The following is a 26,048-nucleotide window of genomic DNA, read 5'->3' as shown; positions in this document are numbered from 1 at the left end:
AATAATCGTCTACTATACAGCCCTTAAAATTATTAGAAGTGATCATTTGAAACTCTGTCACTTGTCAAAGATAACACATGGACCCTAAGTTAAAGGTTTCCAGTAAAGAGATATCTGAAAATTATCAAAGAGAGAGAACCCCAGTTGTATAATCTTAGTTTCTATGATGGTAAGTTTTATATTTTTACATTTTAGAAAAGATCTGAGAGGTTTCCTTGAAATTCACAATTCATGTTTTACCTGCTCCAAATCAGTCTTGAACCAATTCAATAATAGAAAGCAATAACGTAAAGCCAGATTCTGTTAAAAACATTAAATTTTAAATAAAAAGCTGATGTAGCAATAATAACGGGAAGAAATGACTGTGTTTCTAGGGAATCCCATCACAGAAACTTCTAGATGTTTTGAAATCTGGGTTTGTTGCTATGTAAATACTGGGTATTTCAAGTTCAGTTCTGACAGATACATACCTCTTCCACTCCGACCGACAAACCTGAGGTCATTGAATCTCGCGACTTGGTTTTTCATGGCCGCTGTTGCATTTCTCAGTTCGGCTGAGTAGTTTTCGTCATTGCCTGCCATCACAGTGACCAGAGTGCCATCTGGAACGTCCCCCAGTGCCACCACCTAAACACCAGACATCAGGCATGTTAGAAACTTTGATGTCATTTGCATAATTATTCTAAAATTGAATGTATATAAGTGATGCTTTTTAGTTTGCAGAGGAATAACAGTCATAAGTTAAGCAAAACAACAGAAAAGTTCTTAATGGGAAGATTTACTTTAAATTCCACTATGCAAAATTATAAATGTTTAAATAATAAAACATTCACCTAATGAAGCCACATAAGGTCACAGAGCAGAGTTGGAATAAGGCTCACTATAGCAAGGACTTTGAAAAGCTATGCCCTCTCACGAATACAATCATCTCTTAATTCTTCATATTTGAGAAACAGAATGCCTTGTTTTTTATAAGTTTATAACCTAACCCATCTTTCATTTGTCCAGACCTCCACCGACAGGCCGAATAGGGCTGATTTTGCCTTTTAGGTGTTTAAACTTACTCCTGCTAAAATTAAATTTGATTGCTACCACTGAATTGCTGACGATTCTTGAATGACTTAAACTCTGCCTTTGCAAGTAGTTCATCCTTGTTGCCTCTACTCGCTTCTACTACCTTGATTTTCACTAGCAGTGAATTCTGGTATGCAAGAGAAAAAAATCAGAAACATGCCCTTGGTTTAATACTAACTACAAAATCAACAGACCTCAGAGAAGAGGGGTGTTCACTTTGATGTGCTCCTCTGAATTCAGGAGCGGAACTATGTCGCATTTTTATATCTGCGAGTCCCAGAGATGTGTTAACTTGGGACCTTACAGATGACTGAGGTTTTCTCCAAACCCAGTTGATCTTGAAGAAGAATTCCTTCAATGTAACTGAATGGGAATGGATTTCCATCAGGACTACTAAAGTAAACCAGTAAATACATATTTTTTGACACTTAGGTAAAAAAAAAAAAAAAAAAAAAAGTAGCAATTTCAAGGTAAAATGCTTTAAAGAACATGGCCCGAAGATGCTTCATGTAGTAGTATCCATTTCTTGATCATCATTTGACCCTTCTAGAAACTATTTTCTTGATCAAACCATTTATTCTTAGCTATATTTCCATTGTTTCTGTTTTTTCAGGTAGTTGTAGAATTTCAAATCAAGATGCCCCAAGTTCTACTTATTCCTATCACTTGCGATACCCCTTATGGTACTTTCTCAGTCACTAGTGAAATGTGTGCTCATCATTCCAATTATATAATCGTTTGGGGGGTTTGAGTTTTGAGCTGTGATAATAAAGTATACTACAGTGATTATTCCTCCTTCTGTTTTCCACCTCCCCATTTTTACCTAACATTTGCTACATAATTTGGGGGGTTAATACCTACATTTCAGTCCTCTTTTTCTGTCTGTAAATAAGGCTGCCATAGGCTCCCTTGTATGATACAAAAGCCATGTTTCTCTAAATTCCCATCTTCATTGCCTGCTTAGTCATCACCCTTTCTCTGTGTCATCCAGATGACCATCTATTGTTTTTATTCCCGAGGAATTTTTACCTAACATTTGCTACATAATTTGGGGGGTTAATACCTACATTTCAGTCCTCTTTTTCTGTCTGTAAATAAGGCTGCCATAGGCTCCCTTGTATGATACAAAAGCCATGTTTCTCTAAATTCCCATCTTCATTGCCTGCTTAGTCATCACCCTTTCTCTGTGTCATCCAGATGACCATCTATTGTTTCTATTCCCAAGGATGCTTTGGCTCTTGGATTCTAAGGAGTACGATGGGGAAAGTGAACCAACTCACTATAAGGGGTGGACGTACTTCCAACCCCAGGACTACACCAGGAGAATCAACTCTCACAGCAATAGGTAGGCATGTTCTTCATCTCTTTTATCCAACTTGCACTCTTATCTTTCTTTCCATCCAAATGGACGTGTTTCCGATAAAGGAAATTTAAAAACACAGCTATTTCTTCCTCAAGCACCCTCTAATTAGGTATTTAGAGCCCATTATGTTTGTTGCTGTTTAATTAAGAGCAGTAATATGACAATTCCTTTTTGTTTCAAAAACATTATTGAAATAAATCTCCTTGATCAGTTATTTAGTTATTGTTACCGTTTTTTCTATTCCCATAAAATATACTTACTTTATTCTGCTTTTCTCAGTCTCTTAAAAATCCCCCCTCCTTTTTTTCCCCACTGTTTTCACTTCCCTCTGTAAAATTAGCTCACAATGTTGAAATGTCCTCCTTGAAAACATATTTTTACTTCCTTATCCTCATCTCCCTGTGATGACCTGGCATCTCTATTTTAATTCCACATTCAGTAAGTATACAGGGACCGGATCAACTACAGGGTTTTCCAACTGAATAAGTCATTGTTGGTTAAATAGGTTAAAATAAATAAATCTTGTTTCATAACTACCAAATGTTTTCTACATCACCTTCATCCTACTGGCCCCTCTCACAGTGCTCCATGCCTGTGTCTCACTCATCTTTCCAAAACTATCCTCATCAGTAATATGGCAAATTCATGAGGCCAACACCAAATAGAAACAAATAGAGAGTAAAATAATCATGGTGGCTAAACAAGAAAGTGCTGTTGATGCTACAATTTAAGACTAAAAAAAAATCAGGAGTTTAACTCCTTCTTTTCCCTTTTTTTAAACTGTAGCAGGAGTCAAAGATATTTTGGGGCTCAAAGATCATTTACTTGGCCTTTTATTGATTTTTCATGGTGGGGGGAAGGGAAAGAATATTAAATCCAGGGATATTACATTAATAAAGTATATCATCTAATTATTAGCAAGCATTCTTAGACTAGGAAAAAAGAATTTAAATTTAAAACTAACCTGTCTATTAATTTGATACAGATTTGATCATTGACAGGCAATATGCAGAGATTTTTGAAAAAAAATCTAACTTCAAACAGAGAAAAAGAAGCAACTGGAATGAAAAGCTATAAACAATAGGTAAGGAAACACAAACATTTACACTTTAACACAGACCAAACACACAAGAAGGGACTTGCTGGCCAAAGGATATCTCATTTTTTTTTTTTTTTTTTTTTTTTTTTTTTACTTCTCTGTTTTTAAAGTATCAGGAAGTTGGGCAAAATATCAAGCCTCCTCTATGTTACAGAACCTCCCCACACTGCTCTTGGTCGGCCTGTTCACAGTTCAAACTGGCATTTTAAACCAACTCTAATTAGGTTGAAATTACAGTCACAATTCATTTATTTCAAATCCCTTAATTTTCCAGTGTTATAAAGAAAGCTGTGAGGTGGAACTTAACATTCAGCTGAGATGATATTTAATGCATAGCTAGGGGACCACGATCTTGCCGACACAAACGTTACTTATTTCTTTCCTATGAAAAGAATATTACTATCAGCGCCCAAGGCCTCTGAACTTGCTGAAGGCGTGTTTATGCCTTTGGACTCTGGTGTACCAGGGCCTAAATAAACTTTAATAGTATAGTCTTACAAAATATATCCTAAGTCATCCAAACAGCTTTTTTGGCTGCTTCTGTAAATAACGGGTAACAGTAGCAAATTTAAGATTTTCTCGGTAGTAAAATGATGGATCTCTCCTAGGCTGAAAAATAAAGGCATTTCGTGGGAGAAGGTGGGGGGGGCACTTTGGGGTCCAGGATAAGCAATTAGGATGATTGTAATCTATTTTAAGGAAAATTCATAACTTGAAATCTCCCTGTAGTTTCAAAGATTAAAGCTGAGGATTTACACATATTCAGAAGACTCCGAAAGAATCACTTCAATGCTCTTTTCATCAATTATCATCAGACTTTATCACTGTTTTACATTTTCTCCTCCTTAATGCAGGGAATGTAATAATTGTTTACTGATTAACTTCTTAAAGAGATTGTCTGAGGCTTATATAAGATCCAAATTTTAAAGTAATAATTTCTATAGAAACTGCTTGGGAGGTAGGTAGTGGGGGATGAGTACAGACTGGATTCAGGGACACATAGTGAATCAAGCCGGATACAGTCACTTTTTCAAGTTTAGCTGTTTTATCCCTAATCTTTGTGCCTGTTGCCTCCCTGGAAATTTCGCCTGCTCCTTCTGTTATGCTAAGAGCAGGTCTCCTTCCGAAAGAGGGCCCTCTTTATGGGGACGGGAGTGGTGACAGATTACTCATCGAGTGGTCTGATTCCTCTGCTGTCCTTTCCTTTGCCCCAAATGTTCTCAAGACCCACTTGAACTTTTTTCAAGAGATCTATACATTGATCTTTAACCTAGAAACTATCACTCAGTAAAACAGAGTTTTTTTTTTTTTAAAGTGAATTGTCAAAAGTCATTTTAAAACGGAAACTTCTACGGTTATTAAGATTTCCGCTAAAAGGAATTCCCTGATGGCTTGTGAAAACAATTTATATGATTTGCTTTTTTCATTCTTTTAGAAGAAAATAAATACTTTCACGTGGTGGCTTGAGAAACGACATCGCTTTAACTCCTGAAGATCTCGCTTAATCACTTAGTGCTTGGGGTGTGCGTTCCCTAGTAGAGGAGGAGAGATACAGAGGGGACTTGATTTACCCCAAAGGAAGCCACAGATCCCTGAGAACCCACTCCCTTGGTGTGTCCGGAGCACCTGGTCTTAAAGGACCCTTTGGTTGATTATCAGCTTGTCTCCTCCCCTCTGTACTTATCTGAAAGTGACCCCAGGGCCCATCGCTGTCAGGTCCTCTGGAACTGAGGGAGAGCTGAGGAGGTCTGCCTGCCGAGTCTGTTTATGTAAAGGGATTAGAGTGATTTCAAATTGAAATGGGCTCCTAACCCAAACCTACAGAGCTGGAGGAAGGGACAGGAAAGAGTCCAGCGGCTGCTCAAACTTATCCTCATTTGCATCCCCCTCAAAAACTCCTGCTTTCAGAAAACTGAGGCGATTCTACAGACACAGCCAATTGTACTTTTTTTGTTTGTTTGTTTTAGAAATCATAATCTAAGTTTGGAAGGTATGTAAAGCTTAAAAATAAAGAACTCTGACAGTACTTTTTTAAAAAAAGTGAACATTATTCATTGTAACTAACTCAAGATCCAGCACAGGCTTGGAACCATAAAAAACTTATATTAAAGTAATCTCCCCTTAAGGGGACAATGATTTAACCAGATTTTTTTTTTTTAAAGAAAAAAGAGGAGCTGATCTTTACAGCTTTTTTTTTTTCCCCACCTGCTTTCCTTAGTCCCTTCAGTGAACCGGAAATGACTGCACTGATTGTATTTAAAAGGCTGCCCCTTCTCCAACTCACCACCCAAGACAGAAGAACTGAATCCCCACCGCCGAAATGAAATGTCTACTGTTTGCTGCCAGGGTGGCGGTGGTTGTTTAAAAGCGCCCGGGGTTGTTTATGTATCCCCTTTGAAGGCCAAGGTTTTTAAAGGGAGCTCAAAGCTAGGGCAAGATCAGGGGTGAAAAGTGAACGGGGACCTCTCAAGCTGCTCGGCTGAAGTTACCCGGTCCACACCGCCCCCTTCTCAAACAGCAAAGCGGGCGGATTAGACGCCCGTCTCACGCCAGACAGCCTTGCCTCCTTTCGCTCCCCCGAGCTTAAGCTAGGTGAGCCGGCGATAACGTTCAGGAGGGTACCAGGAAAAGAAAGAGCGTTCGCTACTTGCGGCTTCTGGCAGGAGCAGTCTAGAAGCTCGAAAAAACTCTTCAGAAAACTTTTGCAAACTTAACTACTCCCGCCGTGGACTTTGAACCTGCTAATTCCTACAGGGCTGTTAAAGAGGGGGGTGGAAGTGGAAAGCCTTGACAGTTTTCCTTGTCAGTTTATTTACATTGACCCGAAGGTATAAAAGTATCTCTATTTTATTTCCTGACGCCTCCCTCAGAATGGTTGGGGTGTCAAGCCAGAGGTGGGGAGAGAAGCAGGGGAGCCGACAGAGAGGCTTGTCCCTGCTGGGTTATAACTTTTCCTACTTTGGATCAAAGCTAAGGACCCCTGCCGGGGAGAGGTCCAGCCGGCCCTCAGTGGACGTCTTTGGGGGCATCCTGATTTTTTCGGCCATCCTTGGAGGCCGCCGCGGCCGGCTAAGGCGGGCCCCCCGAGGGTCGCCACGGCAACGCAGCATCCCCAGTCTCCCGAGCGCAGGGGGATGGACCACAGGCCTCAGCGCCGGCCCCCTTCTAGAACCCGGCCCCGCCTGCCTGGCCGCTGCCCTCCTCGATCTCCCCGGCCTCGACCGGCCTCTGCCTGTCCTCCCTCCACCCGCTCCGGGCCGAGTACCTTGAAAGCGATGGGCAGGGTCTTGTTGCAGCGCCAGTGCGTGGGCAGCACAGAGCACAGGAAGTTGGGGCTGTCGGTGCGCACCAGCTCGCCCGGGTGGTCGGCCAGCACCTCCACCATGCTGCGGTCGCCGCTCCTCAGCTTGCCGGCCAGGGCGGCGCCGGCGTCCGGGGCGCCCAGCGGCAGCGCCTCGCTCATCTTGCCCGGGCTCAGCGCGGTGGAAGGCGGCGTGAAGCGGCGGCTCGTGCTGGCATCTACGGGGATACGCATCACAACAAGCCGATTGAGTTAGGACCCTGCAAACAGCTCCTACCAGACGGCGACAGGGGCGCAGATCTTCAGCAAGCAGCTCCCGGGAGACCAACATACAAGTTCAGGGAGCTTTATTGCTGTGGGCTGGCTGGGGAAGGGGGCAGACTAAGTTACTAACAGTCCAGGAGGGGGAAAATTCTAGTTTTGCCGATCGGCCTCAGACCCGGGCAGGACTCTTAGCAACCGACCGCTTAGTGCTTTAAAAAGTGGGCGACCAGAATCCAAAGTCAAGTGCCAAGGGAGACTATCTTCTTCTGAGTCTTGCTTTGAGAGTTTTAAGTTCAGTCTTTGGCTGTTACCAAAGTTCCCAGAGGCAAAATTCCCATACACTTCCTAAAATATTTATGCGGAGAGCAAAAGGACCAGCAAATACATAATTTGGAAGTTCCAGTAGTTAATTGCCTGTCAGATTTTTCCCAGGTGAGTTTTGTCTAAAGTCCAGCACAACAGAAAATACACGAGGCGTGTCTTCCAAATACGGCGCCACTTTTTATCATGCAAAACTGGCTTCGGTCCTCAAAAGCAAGAGCTGAGACTTCCAAAGGTCCTGCTTCTAATGTATGTGCACATATATATATATATATATATATATATATATATATATATACATATGCTCTACTTCATAACATATTTACAATACAATCTGTAGAGAATTTAAACAGAAATCCATTAATGTTCGCTGCAGGTTTTTTTTTTTTTTTCTTTTTAAGTAGCCTTGAAACTCAGCTTCAGTAGTTGGAGAAGGGCTGGGCGAGAAGTACTTGTCATGTTCTCAATAAATTCTGGCAAAATGCTCAGTTCAGAAAATTCAGCTTTTCAAAGAAAAGCTAATCTTAAAAAAAAAAAAAAAAGTCCAAGTCGATGACACCTAGAGTTCAGCTCTCCACATCTGAGAACTCGGGTTTGGGGATGTTGGTTAAGTTTGCGGCTGGTCCTGTGGTTTGGTGGGAGGTGAACGGCAGCCGAGTCACACGCACGCAGGCACGCACTCTTCGGAAGCCAGCCGCTGTCTGCATCGACTGCGGTGAGTCAGCCCCGACTTGGGCAGTAGCGAGACGATCTTCCTCCAACGTCGCCCCAGCGTCGGCCGGTTAACTACTTAGACGCGCCAATACCCACGATCACAGCGTAACCGCAGCAGGTGGAGCGGGCCTAGTTGAGGAGGCTCCGCAGAGCAGATCGAAACAGACGGGGCGGCTCGAGTTACACAAGCACGCACACACTGCCACGCACACGCAACTTCACCACTCGCCTCGAAGCACAGCGCACTCTCTCCAGCAGTTGTCAAAGGAAACAACCGGGGAAAAGTTCACACCCAGGAAAGAAGTTGAACCATCCAGCCAAGAAACCAGTTCATTCAAAAGTAAGAAAGAAAAAAAAATAAAAATAAAAATCGAAGCTCCGACGCGGGTCAAGGAGAAACAGCAAAGACTGACTTTCTTCTGGTGTCCCCAGGAGCCCCGGGAAGAGGTGCCTGCCGGCGCAGGGCCGGGCAGCGTGGTGCCCTGGCTGGGTCAGGCCGCGGGGCGCCCGTCCCGCCTGCGCCCGCTGGCTCTATGAATGAGAGTGCCTGGAAATGAACGTGCTTTTACTGTAAGCCCGGCCCGAGGAATTCCATTCCCTCAGCTCGTTTGCATAGGGGCGGCCGCCGGCCAATCACAGGCCTTTCCGGTATCAGCCAGGGCGCGGCTCGCGGCCGCGGGCTCCTGGAATTGGCCCGCGCGCCCCCGCTGCCGCCGCGCGCTACTGTACGCAGCCGGGGTGGAGAGTCCGGCGCCGCCGCTGCCACCCGGCGCTCCCCGCGCATCCGCATCCACGCACACACATGAGCACACGCACACGCTCCCACGCCCTCCCCAGGCCCCGCCCCGGTGCGGACCGCGGCCCTGCGGCTTTGCACGCAGGCGGGGTTGTGTGGCCGCCTGCTTTGGGGCTGCAGTGAGCGGCCTCGCCAGGGGCGGCCGCGGTGCAGGGACGGAGGAGGTGGAGAAGAGAAGGCCGGCCGGCCTGGGGAGGATTCGGGCAGCTTGCTGAGCCCCGAGCGGCCCGGGACCAGAGACCTGCCGGAGGGAGGCGCCCCGCGAGCCATGGAGATGAATCGGCCGCCGCGAGGCTCCGGAGACCGGGGCCGGATCGCCCGGGCGACCCCAGGCCCCGCGCGGCCGCCCGCGGCCGAGCCTCTGCTTTCCCGGCGTGGATGGGATTCGGCCGCGAGGGGGCCGGAGGGCCGAGGGCCCGGCCGGGGAGCCGTTCAGCGCGCCCACACGGCCCCGTTGGCAGCTGCGGCGAAGTGGCGCTGATTCATTTAATGAGGCCAGGCGGTGTCGGTCTCCACAACATGGTTTTTGTGTTTTTAGTTTTCTCTCTTGGTTTGTTTTCTTTAATTGGTGTTTTTTCGCCGCGGCTGGGCTGCGGATTAATTACGCAGCGCGCCTTACTCAGGTTGATTGAGTTTAGCGGCGAGCAAAGGAGTTTCGTAGTTAGAAAAGACCCCAAAGAACAAGCGACTGGAAAGAAAGTTGAAAGCATCCGCTCGGCTCGCTCCCCATCCTCGGAGCGTCGGCTCCCTCGCTAGGCCCAGGTCGCCCGCGCCCCACACCCACCTCCGGCTCCCCGGAAACGGCCCCGGCTCCGCTCACTGCCCGCGCGCGCGAGCCGCCGAGGGTGTTAAACCCACCCCGGCTTTGCGCGCTGGCGGGAACTTCCCCCGCTCCAGTCCCCGCGGCGCCGCGGGCATTTTCGCGGAGCTTAGAGGGGCCCCGCCCCGCCCCCGCCCGGCCGCGGGGCTCCCCCCCTCCGCGCGGAGCTCACCCGCTCCCTCCCTCGGGGGAGGGCGCTCATCCACTCCCCCCCGTCGACTCCCCAGGCGGGGGTCTCTGGCCCTCCCCCCGTGGGTCCCCTCCCTGCCGCCGGTCCGGACTCTCCTCGGGCTCTGGCGCTGTGGCCTGCCAGAGGCGGGGGCAGTGGCGGGCCAGCCGCGGAGGCCTTTCCGGGCGCCCAGGCAGCTTCCCTCGCCCCAGGCCCAAAGAGGCCGGGAGGTGCTGCGGGCCGCGGGCTCGGGGCGGACGCCAGGGGGCAGCAGCCGCCCTCGCTCGCCGCCCTGGGCGCCCAGTGGCCGCGCAGCGCGCCGGGGAACGCCCCCGACGGCGCGGGGCTCTGCCGGCCTTCTCGCGGCCTTTGGGTCTCCAGTACGATCTTCAGTTGGGGAAGAAACGACAGGAAATGACCGCCCAAGCCAGCCTGCGCGGCATCGCCGCCCCCCGTCCCCGCTATACCGGCAGCGCAGCTGGCGGCTAGGGAACCCTCGGGCAGGGGTCCCGGCTGTCCCGGCCGGCGCGCGTCAGGGTCTCTTCTCGAAACCCCTTTGCTCGGACCCCGCCGTCGGCCGGTCCCAGGCCGTCGGTGCTGCAGGCGTCCCGGGCGCCCTCCATTCTGCCCGGCTTGTCCCCACGTGAGCCGGTCCTCTCGCGCCCCTCGCTCCGGAAAACCTGGGACGTTCGGGAGCTCCCAGGACCCAGCTGCATTTTGTTTTCATGGGTCTGGGGTCTCAGAAAACGCCTTTGTATATATTTTTTAAAAGTAATTTTGAAGAAGCCGCATTTCAGGTGTAAAGACCCCAAACGTTCTCTCTCCACCGGGGCCGAGCGATTCCAAATACTGCGCAGTCCCAAACCTCCCTGTCTGCCGCCCCTCTTGCCCGGGGCCACAGTCGCTCTGCGTCCGAGCTCGACGCTGCCCGCTCTAGAGGCGAGTTCGGGCGGAGTGAAGTCTTTCGGCTTCAGCTCAAGTGCATTTCCCTAAGAGCCGATCAAGCGCTCCTGGGGGCTGCCTCCAAGTGCATCCCCGGAGACCCCCATGGACGGGGGCTGGGACTCTGGGGATGTAGCGGTCTGGGGTAAGCCGCCGCTCGGAAAGGTCAGAGAAGGCTCCTCTGGGGCTGCGACCGTTTGCCTGAAACCCTCCTGCGAGGGGCTGCGGGGCGCACCCCGCGCTGCGGTCTCCCGGGCGGGGGATCAAGTTCCCTTAGTAGGTACAGCGATAGATGCACCAGGTTTAGCGTTTCAAGGGCAGCGCCGTGGGCGCTGCTCAGCTCAGAGTCTCAACCAGTAAATCCCGAGTTCGAACGCAGACACGGATGATAATAGCAAGGAAAGCTTTTGCTGATTTATTCTGAATCGGGCCGCCGGGCGTTTGGGGTTCCCCAGACTTTGCGCAGGTTATAACTGCGTTGCGCGGTGCACGTTTGAAAACCAGAAACAAACAACACTGCCCCTCCTTATCGAGGGACTAAAATGAATGGAAAGCAGGCAGCATGGGGCTCAACTAAAGGGTACCCGGAACCCCTTAGTCTGAAGGGCTTTTTACATAGTTTATGAAGTTGAGTAACGTCATGTACGAAATGAAGAATTCATTTCCACCAGGAGCGCTCATTTAAGGGGCGATATAGAATTTCCCTTCCCCTGCCTCTCTTAAGAGAAAAGGAAAGGAAACATTACAGTATACACTCCTAGTGTTCCCCTGGAATAATACTAAAATCTACTTTTGTCATAATACAATACAAAAAATATAACGAAGTAGTATGTTGGGCAGATGCTATGTGACAGATTCTTCCAAATTTGCTGCATGGGGGAAATTTCAAAAAGGCTCATCAACTGATTGAATGAAATGTAAGTTTTCACAGTGAATTTAAAAAGCAGTATTTGGTTAGTTGGAAGGAAAAAAAACAAACAATTTCACCGGAAAACAGTAACAGCTTATTGACATTTTTTCTACAACTTTAGGTAAATATATAACTATGGGGAGGGCCTCAGAAAATATCTAAATATTTTACATTTTTTGCTCTTTCAAAACCCTCTCAAAAATAAATAAGACTCAACCATTCTCTTAAAATCCCCCTCTGTAATATGATATTTCTAAAATTACATTTCTAAAAATGTAATATTTCTAAAAGAATTATTTCTGTTTTCAGTGACTATTTTAATGAAAATAAAAATCAGAGAATGTATTTTGCTAGTGGTTCTGGACCAAACTGCTTCAGTTTGTACTAATGTCACAGGGAGGGTGAACAATTTTGTTGAAGACTAACATACATGTTAATGTATGTACAATACACACTGTCCAGTTTTCAACATTGGAATTTAATTAAACGTCCCCTCCCCCCAGTGGATTTGAGATTATTTCACTTCTGAAGTGTAATAACTTTGCGGACAAGATCCCTTAGTTCTTCCACTGTGTCCTTCCTCTACGTGACGACTTCCATGGGATCCTGCGGTTGATATATGACTATTTCACTAACTTTGTAAATCAATTTACAACTCACAAGTAGCAAACTGAGAAAAAAATTTTAAAAATCTTTTTAAAAATTATGGATGCTTAGTAAACATTTTACTCTCATAAAAATTTTGCATTAGCACTGCTGTAGCAAAAGTAATAAACTAGGTAATAACACATAGAAGCCAAGCTCTATTTTTTATTTTTAAGGGTCATTTAATAATAAATAGCAGAATGCACCTGTGGTAAACGCTGTAGAACTGAGGGTATCTTTTAAGGTTTCACTGGAACATTTTATATGTTTGACATTTACAATATGGAAAACAGCTTTTAAGTATTTTTGAATCAGCAAAAAAAGTTTTGATTATTTGGTTAATTTATATCGTGAGTTATTTATAGCGATACATGGATAAAATGTCATATATATGCATATATGAATGTGCATATTTTGTTAAAAATATAACTTGGGATCTAACATACCGTGAACGTCTCTAGATGGATTCATTCCATGTACACATTCTGAAAAAGTAGAAAGTAGGAAAATAAAAATAATTGTATGAGTATACTGACAGCAAACACCAAATTTACCAAAGTTGATTAATTTAATTGTAATTGGAATCAGTGCCAGTGTAAAAACTAAATCCCCCCTCTCATTTTTTTTGGTAGCTTGTTGCCTCTCACACTTTGTTAGCACTGGAGATTTTTATTGCATATTGTCCAGCTTTGGCTCAAAAATAACTTATAACAGTAAATCATTATATAAAAAATGAACTGTTACCTATGCATATGATTTTTATGTACCTTTGACCAATGTTTTCCATTGCTAGGTAATACTGAATCTTTATCTTTCATAGAATCACCCCTTTCAAGCTCTATATGTGATGCAAATGTGATTATTTAATGAACATTAAAAATCCATTTGGAGAATGTAGGGATGGATCACAATTCATAGTGAAATTAAAACCAAACCCTAACTTAATACAAAAACATTAAAAAAGCTGTAACATGCTAGAAGCTAAATGCAAGAAGTAAAAATATGAATAGTTTTCAAAGTGATAAAAATAAACAGTTTGGAATACACCTTCTAAAAGAAACAAACTAGTAGATAAACGTTATGATCATTTACTTCCAATGCTAGGACATTTTAGAAATATTCCCTCTTTGCTTGATTTCCTTTCCCTTTGCTAGGAGGGCAGATTATTTATATGGAAAGCTTTCATTCTTAAAGTAACAGATGATATCAATCATTATTGAAAATATTTGTCATATGATAATTTCCGTATATGAATCACTATATACCGCTGCATGTACAGTTACAGGTAAAGTCACAGGTAGATCCATTAAGCAAAGCCATATGAAGCTATTTCTCTTTCCCTTGAATATCTATGTATAACGTTCTGAATGTGAAATTATTCCATCAGCCTTGTATATTGATAATGGTCAGCACTGAATGATTAACGTGGAGGAAATAGCATTTTTCAAAGCCTTAGGATTTGAGCATTTCAGATACTGCAGACCTAAAGCTTTCAACTCCACTGCACAATATTAGTATAACATAGCTTAAATAAAACCTTTAAAACCTAAGAAAGGAGGTAATTATTTCAGATTTCCGGATGCTGTTTGAATAGGCAGGAGAACAAGATTTTCAGCTCCTTAGTCTTATATTTTTGCCAAAGCAAAAAGGGCAACTAAAATGATAAGGGGTTCTGAAGGACTGCCCTATGATAAAAAATTAAAGGAATTCAGTATGTGTAGTCTTAAAGGAGCATCCTTAAAACACACACACACACACACACACAAGATTGTGGTTTACAAGTACATAAAGTGACTCCATAAAGATTTTTAAAAAACAGAGCAGGGAAAGAATTATTTGCACTAATAATGAATGATAAGGCAAAAAATAACAAATGTACCCTGAAGTTAGTAAGTTTAGTTTTAATAGGCATGGGGGTCGGGGGAAATCCACAACAGTAAGATTGACCAGGCAGCTGAGTTTATACTAAAGAGACCCAACAAAACTAACCACCCTGGAAATTCTCTCTTGAGACCCTGAGGAGCCTTTCCATGTCTGAGACTGAGAAATATGAGAAGCAGAGTGGAAAGGCAAGTGTTTTGTCTACACACCTAATATTTCAGTGATTCTGAGAGAAGAGCCAAGATTTTTTTTCTAAACCTAAAAACAAAGGCAGAAGTGAGTGGATTTTGAAAGGTGTGCATGCGGTCTGTTGAAAGCTTTCTTAGTTTGTCCTGTGTCAGTAGCTTTGAGGACACACCATTAAGCTGGGGGTGGTGGGAGGGAAGAGAGAAGGGACGGGTGTCTGTACATGAAGTCACACCTGTAGAGGTTTGTAATGATTGGCCCGAGGAGTTGTTCAAGGTGCTAGAACCCGAAGTGTAAGAGAGGGGAGGGTGACCCCATGACTTGGACGTTCGTGACAGTGAGAGCCGACTCCGGCGAGCACATCCTTCCACTGTCTCCGCTGAATGCTGCTGTATGCCAGGCCATGGCCAAAATGCTTTCGGATACCTCGTCCAGTTTATTCCTTGCAACAATGCCATGACCACCCCATTTTACAGACCAGGAACCTTACACTTGGAGAGTTTAGGAAACCTGCCCAAAGTTGCTTCACGCTTGATCTCTGTGTACACACACACACACTCGCATCCCCACATGTGGGTCTACACACATGATGAGTTGCTTCCTTTAGACCACAACTATGTATTTTTATCGGTGTCCTTTGTAGCCTTCTGAAAAATTAACTCTGATCTCATCTTTCACTTTTATCCCCCCGTCTCAAGGTCTCCATCAGAAAATAGCCCTGAAATTCTTTACCCTGCAAAATCTCAAATATTTAGGAGTCATATCCTGAGGTTATTTCTGGCCATCTACAAAGTTTGAGGAGCAGGTCAAGGTCCCTTTGGCCAATAAATGAGAGCAATGGAGTGTCAGACTGCTGACGGACACGTGTGTAGGGTCCAGGGAGCTGATGGGAGGAGGCACAGGGGTTGGCACCACCTGGCGGGCTCTGGGAAGACTTCTTTCCTGGTTAGAGATGATATTTGATTTGACCCTTGGAGGTCGTGTAGATTTTCACCAGGTGCTTGGGAGGGTGGGAGGAGGGGCTTGGAGTGGGGAGTGGGGAGAGAAGCCTTTCCAGGCAGAAGGATGAGCCTGAGAAAGGCACGGATACAGTTATGACACAGACCCGCAGTACAGTTGGAGCATAGGCTGGGGATCAGGCTGGGGAGTGGCAGCTCGTAAATGACACTACGCTGGCAGACGTGAACACAGGTCAGTGGCAGCTTACACAGCCTAAAGAAATCTGAACTTGAACATGAGAGCAATGGGTTCTATCAGAGCCTTGAAATCTGGGAAATAACATAACGAATACATATTTTAGGAAAATAAATCTGTCAGAGGTGGATAGGTGAATTAGAGGGGGTAGAGAAGGAGCAGGAAAGCTACAGCCTTGCCAGGCAAGGACTCATGAGCATTAAGGTGGAAACAATGGAGACAGAAAAGGGGGGACTGAGGTGAGGGAGGGAGAGGGGGTCTTCCCCCATTTCCGGCCCAGGTGCCATTAGTAGCAGTTAAGACCAGAGAGGATGGGTTTGGAGGCAGACATCAGGAATCAGCTTGGAATGGACAGAACAAAATTATAGGTGCTGGTGGAAAAAACAGGAGGAACAGGTGTTGTGTAAGCTGCTAAGTTTGTGATCATTTGCTAGTTTGGTAGCAACGGAAAACTAGCACACCAAGCACGCCTTCCCCTCCTCTTATTGTTTTAGGGAGACGCTGCCTGTGTGCTTATAAATCTCTGTTTCTGGGGTTCAGTGGCAGGAAGCCACACACCTAAGTCACTGTTCTCCAAAAGTCCTGTCACTGATGAAGCTGATAGTTGGGTCTCTGTCTACTCGACTCTGCCTGTCTCGCAGTTGCATCTGGATCATTGGGGAGCAAGGGTGTCTTTTATTGGCCCTCCTCAAGTCAACTCTGTAACTGTCTCATTCTCTTCTGATTCACCCTCACCCCACACAAATACATAACCACTAGAGTTTGGATACCTTACCAGTGAGGCTCCCTCCTCTTCAAATACTAGACAGTACTGGATAAACAAGCTGTATCCCAAGCCCTTGGGAATCTGGTTAAGTGCAGATTCTGATTCAGCAGGTTTGCGGAGGGGCCTGAGGCGCTGCATTCCCAGCAAGCTCCCTTTGATGCCACTGCTGCTGGTGCAAGGACCCCACTCAGAGTTGGCAAGGCCAACTGCTCAGTACCCAGCAAACATTGTGCCTAGCACACACTGGACTGCAGTCTCTGAAAGGTTTCTGGGGCTTCCCTGGTGGCGCAGTGGTTGAGAATCCGCCTGCCAATGCAGGGGACGCGGGTTCGAGCCCTGGTCCGGGAAGATCCCACATGCCGCGGAGCAACTGGGCCTGTGAGCCACAACTACTGAGCCCTCATGCCACAACTAGTGAAGCCCACACGCCTAGAGCCCGTGCTCCGCAACAAGAGAAGACATCGCAGTGAAAAGCCCGCGCACCACAAGGAAGAGTAGCCCCCGCTCACTACAGCTAGAGAAAACCCACGTGCAGCAACGAAGACCCAACTCAGCCAAAAATAAGTAAATAAAATAAATAAATTTATTAAAAAATGTTTAAAAATTAAAAAGAAGGTTTTTGTAAACAACATTGCAAATTGCAAATTGACATGAAATCTATCTCTGATTGGACTTTTAAAACTAATGGGATGGACTGAATGTTTGCATCCCTCCCCCCAGCCAAACTCGTACGTTGAAGCCCTAAACCCTAATGTGATGGTATTAGGAGGTGAGGCCTTTAGGGGGTCATTGGGTTTAAATGAGGTCATGTGGGTGGGGTTCTCATGGGATTAGTGCCCTTGTAAGAAGAAACTGGAGCCCCTCTCTCTCTCTCTCTCTCTCTGTCTCTCTGTCATGTGAGCACACAGCAAGAAGGCAGCCAACTACAAGCCGGGAAAAGGGCTCTCACGAGACCCCAACCATGCTGGCATCCTGATTACAGACTTCCAGCTGCCAGAACTATGAGAAATAACTTTCTTTTGCCTAAACCACCCAGTCTATGGTATTTTGTTATAGCAGCCCTGAGTTGACCAAGACAACCATGATAATAGAAGCTCCCTTTTATCAGTGCGTCAGACCTCACACTAAGGACTTTACATGCATTATTCCATTTAACCCGCTAGCAGCAAACAGTCCATAATTATTCCCTTCACTTTACAGATGAAGAAACTGAGATTCAGTAATTGGCCCAATCTGAACCCATGCAGTTTGCCCCTGGAGTGCCAGTCATAGCCAGCAAGCTAAACCATCTTGCAAGATTCATATCATTGTGCTATTATCAAGTTTCTTTACTAGTTCTTGACAAGTTGCCTTTAAACCATGTGGGCATTCTTTCTTATTTTGAGCAGCACTGCCCACTAGAAATGTAATATGAGCCATACATGTCATTTAAAATGTTCTAATAACCACATTAAAAAAGTAAAGAGAAATAGGTGAAATTAATTTTAATAATATATTTTATTTAACTTAGTATAGCCAAACCATTTTCATTCCAACATGTAATCAATATAAAAATTGTTAATAAGATATTTTACATATTTTTTCTTTTTTTAAGTAAGTTTTCAAATTCCTGTGTGTATTTTACATTCACAGTGCATCTCAATTCGGTCTAGCCACGTTTCAGGTCCCCAGATGTCACCCGTGGCTAGTGGCTACTCTATTAGGCAGTGCAGTTCAAGGGCAACCACTCAAAACGCAATTCCCTCTGAAGAGCAGTTTTGCTGCTATTCTGCTTGTGCTCAAGTGAGCCTTGTTTTTAACCTGCTATTAGCAAAGGCCATTAAGTAATTCATCTTCCTTGATGCATTTTCCCTCTGAGCTGTCCTGAAGCAAAGTTCAGGATTTTATTACAGCATCACTTGATTGACTTGTAGTCATAAGGAGACACACACACAGTGAAAACAACTAAATTGCAAAGGCCTTCTGACCACTGTCGTTGCCACTAGAGCATTTTCACAGCCACGGGTAAGCTACAAGTTCACCTCATGCAATGTTCATTTCCATTTAATGTTTACCAGCTGCCGATGCCACAGCCCATACAACATGCTTTGGTTTCTTTGACTCTGAAAGAATACTACCAAAGTATCTCTTGACCCTTTCTTTTCCAATACACTTGTTTTTCTTTGAAATTCATATAGGAAACACGGATTAGAACAAGAGGTTTTACTTTTACCAGCTCATGACTTCAAAACGATTGCAAAGTGACTGAGTGATATTCTCAAATAGCAATTCCTATAAACAGGTTTATTTTGAAATACAGCATATAGATTTTTCAAAAAAAAAAAAGCCACTCAATATGTCAATTTGCTAGCAATCTTCCAGTTTAAAAAATGAGTTCGAATCAAAGGTGAGGTAGCTGCTGGCCTCAGTTATGGAGTGGGCCCAGCTGTCTTTGTTTCAGTTCTCAGAAGAAACAACAAAGAAGAAATATAGAGTCAGGTCTGTAACAGAAACCACAGGCCCTACCTCACTACATTTGTTCCTCCGGGGCTGCTGGAACCTTCAAAGGTCTGAGCATCTCTCTCTCTCTCTCTTTTTTTTTTTTTTGACTTTTATTTTTATTTTATTTTTTTATTAATTTTTATGAGAGTATAGTTGCTTTACAATGTTGTGTTAGTTTCTACTGTACGGCAAAGTGAATCAGATCTACGTATACCTATATCCCCTCTTTTTTGGATTTCCTTCCCATTTAGGTCACCACAGAGCACTGAGTAGAGTTCCCTGTGCTATACAGTAGGTTCTCATTAGTTATCTATTCTATACATAGTATCAATAGTGTATATATGTTGTAGAGATGTGGATGGACCTAGAGACTGTCATACACAGTGAAGTAAGTCAGGAAGAGAAAAACAAATATCGTATATTAACGCATATATGTGGAATCCAGCAAAATAGTACAGATGATCTTATTTGCAAAGCAGAAATAGAGAACAAATATATGGACACCAAGGGGGGAGGGGAGGGTGGAAGGAATTGGGAGATTGGGTCCGAGCATCTCTTAAGAGCAAGCATACCTGGTTTCCACCCCTTAGTGTTTTGGGTTGGGTACAGAGGTCGAGGGGCTGATGCGCGGACCCTAGAAGGGGCCTGGATCTTCCCCACGTTCTCTTTGGCCCCATTTAAATGAGAGGCTGAGAAACCACTTGCTGTGCATGAAACTTGTTCTCTCTTTGAGTGCTTTCCCCTATGCAAGCACTATGGAAAGTACCCAAGTGTCAAGGAGTGTCTCAAAGTCTACTACACTTGAGGAACAGGGAGGTGAATTTACATATTTTTCTATGGCTTTGAGTTCCCTAATTGGGGAATGTTACAGCAGTCAAGTTTTCTGGCAGATGATAGAAGTAGCGTCTATTAAAAAACGTTACTTTTAGAGTCTGCTTTACTTTAGACATTTTAATTAGTATATTTAAAACAATTTCTGCTGCTATGAATTAGAAACAAAACACGAGTTTTCTAAGTTGAGGAAAAAAATAAATGAATGAATAAACAGGAGTCTCGGTCCTCATTTCCCACGGGTCCTTCCACAGGGAGCTCTCCTCCCCAAATCAAGCACTTTGTTTTATTCCTTGTGTTTATAATTTATCTTTACTCTCTCACTGGGGCAATTATGACCTGGGATGGTCTAACTTTTTTCCTTCTGTAACATTTATGTTTAAAAATAATCAGGTGAGTCAGTTTAACTGGTTCCCGAACTGCTAGACATAGGGAGGAGGGTTGGGGGTTAATTGTGGGTCTGTTTGACTAGTCACTTACTTTGTGCCTGTCTCAGTTTCCTCACCTACAAAATGGGAGCCTTGGGCAAGAAGGCTTTCCAGCTCCGTGAACTTTATATATAAACGTCACTTGGAACTGTGAGAAATTGACCTGGTCTGGTGCTGACTGAAGTGAACTTGGATTTTGAGTGAGGAGGGGAAAGGAAAGAAAAAGGGGAACATAGAATCAACTCAAGATAATATATTCTAAGGGTGTTACCGATTTACATAGGGTTCCTCTAACTGCACATATGTAATTTCTATTCATTCAAGCAGGCCTGCGGAGCTGTGATTTAAACAACCACACAAATAATTCTGAGATTCTACATCTTCTAGAAAATAACAGAAATACATTGCTGTTCTGTACTTATAATTTACATAGGATTGAGATTAGAGAGAAACACATATTTACTCATAAATATTACTTATAATTTATTACTACAGTTATTTTAAAATATTAAAATTATCCTTTTCACTAATTCTGTTTTCTCCATGTCAACCCAACTAGTGAGGTTTCACTATATACTGTATTATAGAATAACTAAAACATAATATGGGTATACAACATAGTTTAATTCCTTTAGAATAAAAAGCTAAAGGCTCTTTGTCATTATTATTACAGCTGTTAGTACATCAAACTGGAGCTTTTTTTGCCTCACTGAAATAAAACATTTTCTATCTATGATCCCATACAGACGGTAGAGAAATTTCCCCAAATATAGCAGAACTTTCTAGAAAGAGAATGTAAAGGCTTGAGATAAATCTTGGGTGCTGACTCCCCAATCTGTCCCGGACATGGGAAGTCTGCCTAAGAATCAAGTATAAGAAGTATCTTTATCTGTGTAGGAATCGCTGAGATATCTATATTGATCAATTAAATAATAACTTGCCAACTGTTGGTCTTAGAGGGTTTTTACAGGCATTCAGACAAGATGAATCCTTTTGTAGTAATCCTTTTGTATTAATCCTTCTATCTTCAGGTTTGGAAGACAGAATTTTATATGGAATAATGGGCTAAGACTATCATTATCCTGCTTTCTGTGAGGTCACGGAATTATACTCCACAAAAGCTTTAAATTTTCATGTCGTAGTATGAAATTAAAAAGAGCTTAAAAAAATCAGTAACAATGGAAGCAATCATTCTATGTCATTGCAGAATTACATTTTCTAAGTTTCATAAAAATCCTAAGATCTGCATTGTAATTACAAATTTTCAGATTACAGTAATAATATTAGAAAATCAAATATTATATATTTGATGTTCCAGTAACAATCACATTTTTATGGATAAGGCTCCAGACACTGAAGTGGAATATTAACAATTTTGTTAACAACTAACAAGTATATATTGTACGACACAGGAAATATAGTCAATATTTTATAATAACTATTGGGTTGGCCAAAAAGTGCGTTTGGGTTTTTCCCGAGCTGGTTCTCGAACTGCTAGACATAGGGAGGAGGGTTGGGGGTTAATTGTAGGTCTGTTTGATTAATCACTTTGTGCCGGTCTCAGTTTCCTCACCTACCTCTTACGGAAAAACCTGAGCGCACTTTTTGGCCAACCCAATATAAATGAAATATAACTTTAAAAATTGTGAATAACTGTATTGTACACCTGTAACTTATATAATATTGTACAGCAACTATATGTCAATAAAAATGTCTATTTTAATTAAAACAATTTTTGTGGAGATTTCTTATGAAACATTATTGCCTATTTCTCAATCAAGCAATGGTCAAGTCAGATTTAAACTTTTGGATAGGATTGTCTTGGACTTGCTTAGAAAAACGCTATAATTTAAACCTACTCAAAAAATGAAACAAATTTTGCTACTTTTTTTGAATGAATAATGGTGCTAATTCTAGAGAGTTCACCTCTTCTTAAAAGGTAGAAGGGAAGAGTGAAATAATTTTTAACGAAATTAAAAGCAGCTGAAAAATAGATATCTGTTAGCTAATTGCCAATTTATACTTACATGTACAATGAAAGCAATATACAGAGATGATCCAAAACTTATTAAAAATGATTAAACACACAAGCTCAAAGATTTTTGTCATATATTTTTGCAAAGCTGGTAGTTTCTTAAATAGCAAGAGCAAAGGAACAGATGACTGGCCAAATATGATGACAAATAAACCCTCAAATGAACTCCAGTTCGTTTCTAGTTGAACTACTGATCTGGAAGTTCACTGATGTTTAGCAACTACAAGGGACTCCCATAATTCTTGTTTCTCTTGTCACCTTAGCAATTCCATTGCCCTTGAAGATACCCATCCCAGGAGAATTTCACAAGCATTATTGGGAAATACAGTACTCTAGGGTAAGTTTTGAAAAGGGGCATGCAGTAAGTATTTATATAAATGTGGATTTGAATAATTTTTAAAAAGTATTCAATTACAAGAAGTTCTGTAATTGTCACGTTCTCCATTTAAGGGGGCATCTCACTTTTTTTTTGGAGAAAAATATCCCAGATCAAGCCTATTTCCTTACCACTTCTGAATTAGGAAATATTTATTTAGCTAAGAACTCTCTTTTGCCGAAGACACCAGATAGTGAAATGGACTTCTAAGGAGGAAAGAAGAAATCTTTACCCAGTGTGCCAGTGGGGGGTCCCCTCTGTGTCTGTAAACACCACGCTGAGTTGTCAAACTGAGCCGACTCCAGGTTTAGCAGAATGAGGGAGAGTGTCCAGAAATTTCCTTGTGACCTCAGCCGAAGAGACCTGGGCAGACAGGCTCCTTCTCTTGATCCACACACTGCTCTGGAGATCATTATTTAACACCGGCACACTGAACAATGACATGAAGTCAGGTGCAAGATGCAGATTTCCTTCCTCCTCACTAACCAGGCTCACAGGAGAATTCATTTCTTTTCTTTTTGCCTCGGGCATCTATAGGCTAGCAATTTTCATTCTGTTACTGAAATGATTTTCCACCCATCCTTCCCAATTAGAGTGGAAATGGATTAAGACCTCAGGTTAACCCCTTGCTTACCAGGAATGAGCAGGAAACTTATATGGAAGCTTTATTTTCACTTTTGTATGTGATTTATTTTTCTGATTATGATAAATGACAGTTTGATTTATCATACTCTCTCCCAAAGACACTCCTTTAGCGAAAGTGTGATAATGCCTTAAGGTAAAGCACGGAAAAAAAAAACAAACCCCAGAACAAAAAACAAAAACAAAACAAAAAAAAACCCAAAACAAAAAACAAAACTTCTTTTTTGAGAATGTTACTGCTACTGCTATTTGTCAACTTTATATTTATAAGTGTTCTAGAATTCTTATGAGTAAAATTAGATACAAATTCAGATATACTCTAAGAAGTTATGGCAATAAATGCACATTGCTTCTCCATATTATAGAGAATGGATACAGTAAAAGTGGAATTTTTTTTTTTTCTTTTTGGCTTTTCCTAAGCTTGAAATATCTGGAGCTAAAAAAGAAAAGTGTGGATAAATATCTAGAAACTGCTAGATCACCTGAAACTTATCAAGTAGCTCTCCCCTCCTTGAATCTAAGAATAAAAACTTCTATAGAAAAATATCTTCCCTTTATTGATCTTTAAGATTTTGGTATGTTGCAATCCAAAGTACACAGACCTCAAATAACTCCTTGGTAGCAACCTGTGAAACAAGAATCTTCTCTCTTCTGAAGGTCTGTTTGTTTCACTTTGAACAGAAGGGAAAGGAGCATTTCTGACCTGTGTTATAAATCTGCATTCCCCCAAAAAGCAAAACTCCTCTCTGGGACAAATTTTTGGATCTTTAAAAGTAAATATAAATTTTTTTCTATTTTTTAAAAGAAAACTAATATAAAATTGTTTACATTGACTTAGTATGTCAAGGAAATAATTGATCATATCAGGAGCAGCCTGGACAGCATTACAGCAGCTCGATGCACGATGGCATTGGATTTTGGCTATGCTAGGTTTTAACAGGTTTGGGGGGTTCATTTACCTGAAGACAAGAGACTAGGTCACTTAACCTCTGGGGGTCCATCAAGTGTTCCTTGTCTCTGAGAATAGAGAAAGCTGTAGAATTGATTTATCAAAAGTGAAAGCTTTATTTATGCTAATAGGGTTATGATGACTGAAAGAATTTTAGTGGACAAATAAGAATGATCCCTAACATTCATTCAGAGGCTGAGCTTCTCTGAGCCCCAGGCGTTGTGGCAAGGGCTGTCCATGCATTATCTCATTTAATCCTCTCCATAATCCTATTAAGTTTGGAACTCTTATCCCCTTAAGTTTAAAGAGGTTAAAGAGCTTGCCCTTGGCCATGTAGAGTTGGAGCAGTGAAAGCAAGAACTTGACCAGCTGCACTGAGAAATCAATCTTTGAGTTGTGTGTATTTTTAATAACAATGTTGTCCTTCATAATTCTCATCTAAGAAGTTTCATAGACAATGACTTTCCAAAGGGACTGCTTTTGCTTCTAACAGGTAGCCCGTCCCCAGCTCATGGGGATGTGTAAAGCAGGTTCACTCTAGGAATGTGACACAAGGAAGTGAGCTGCTTCAGAAGCACTGAGCCCAGATTGATGGATAAATATTTCAAAGGTTTTTCCAGAATGGTACTTAAGTATTAGAGCCCATCTCAGTTTGGGTTTGAGCCCAGGACCTTAGGGTTTAAATATAAAATGCATTAAAGCCCTTTATTTAGAGAGCCATGTGCCATTCTTAGGGAGCAGCCCTGGTTCTCCCTCTGACTTTATCGGGAGGACAAAGCAAATAGGTGTCTCAATGTTGTCGTTAGTATTCATTATTTATTAGGACTTGATGGTGTATTCATAGCCAGGAGGGTCATGAACCACCTACAGTGGAAGGCTTGACCCTAAGGACAGTGCTTCCCTAGTGTACAGCCTTGTGGGTTGGGGGCTCTTGACAGATAGAGAAAACCGTAACAGGAGAACCACTCACAGTATCACCCGTGGGGGGCTCAGGAACTCAGATATATGTCCCTGATTTAGAAAACAGCAAGACACTGCCATGTGAAAAGTTTCTGAACAGTGACTTCAAAATCATAGATTTTGACCTTTCATTGGTTTCAAATTAAACAATAATGATAATTATTATTATTATATTATTATACAAATACAAGAAAGGGAAGAAAAAGAAATCGAAGGAAATAAATGGAAAACAGAGTGCCTCACATGTAGTAAGAACAAGTATTGCTTCCTGAAACCCTTTTTTTGATTGATAGAGCCATCTCCTGAGTCATGCATGCAACTTACTTCCTACTGTCGCTTGCAATTCAAAAAAGTTTGAAAGCCTCTGGCCTAACATGTCTTTTTTTTTATTGGTACTTATTTTATTAAGGGGACTCGGTGTGCAAGCCTCTGTGACACTCTTCAGGTCCCCTAACCTTGCTGTGCCTCCGTTTCCTCACTGGCCAAGTCTAGAGACCCTGCCACTGTCATCAGGTTTATCAAGAAGATCACATTCAACCATCACTGCTGAAGCACTTGGAAAAGCCAGACACAACCATCAAAGTTCAAGGATTATTATAAAACAAATCAGGGTGAAACTGTTTCGAAGGCCACCCTTCTGTGGAATGGCATCTGATCATTTTGAGAGATGAGAAGAACCTGAGCAAAGACTTTGTGCGATCGATTCATCTTATAGAGAGAAAGGGAGGCTCTGAAAATGAGTGGTTTTTCCCAGGTCCCGAAACAGTGGCGGATCTGGGACTCCTGGACCCGTGAATTAATGTCCTGCTCCCAAACCTGCTACTGTTTCAACAGCCGTGTTGTGACTCCTTTTAAAAAAAGGATAGTCTTGTGAAATTTTTTTACAGAAAATTTACAACTC

General features: G+C 43.1%; 1 protein-coding gene across 8 annotated transcripts in view; it reads right to left on the bottom strand.

Moving 5' to 3' along the window:
- The window catches only part of RUNX1 (RUNX family transcription factor 1), a 247,820-nt gene that overhangs the window by 85,528 nt on the left and 136,244 nt on the right, over positions 1-26,048 (bottom strand). For 5 of the 8 annotated variants that reach the window (XM_082395088.1, XM_082395089.1, XM_082395083.1 and 2 more), the window contains 3 exons: positions 12,865-12,903; positions 6,802-7,055; positions 471-627 (listed from right to left, as the gene is read on the bottom strand). In XM_082395088.1, the coding sequence (XP_082251214.1) occupies positions 471-627; positions 6,802-7,055; positions 12,865-12,903 (450 nt within the window). The remainder of the gene's footprint in view (positions 1-470; positions 628-6,801; positions 7,056-12,864; positions 12,904-26,048) is intronic. The other 3 variants (XM_082395090.1, XM_082395086.1, XM_082395087.1) reach the window with 1 other exon arrangement.

This window comes from Balaenoptera borealis (genome assembly GCF_965194805.1).
Source record: "Balaenoptera borealis genome assembly, chromosome: 5".
NCBI lineage: Eukaryota > Metazoa > Chordata > Mammalia > Artiodactyla > Balaenopteridae > Balaenoptera > Balaenoptera borealis.
This window is presented reverse-complemented; position numbering and strand designations above follow the sequence as displayed.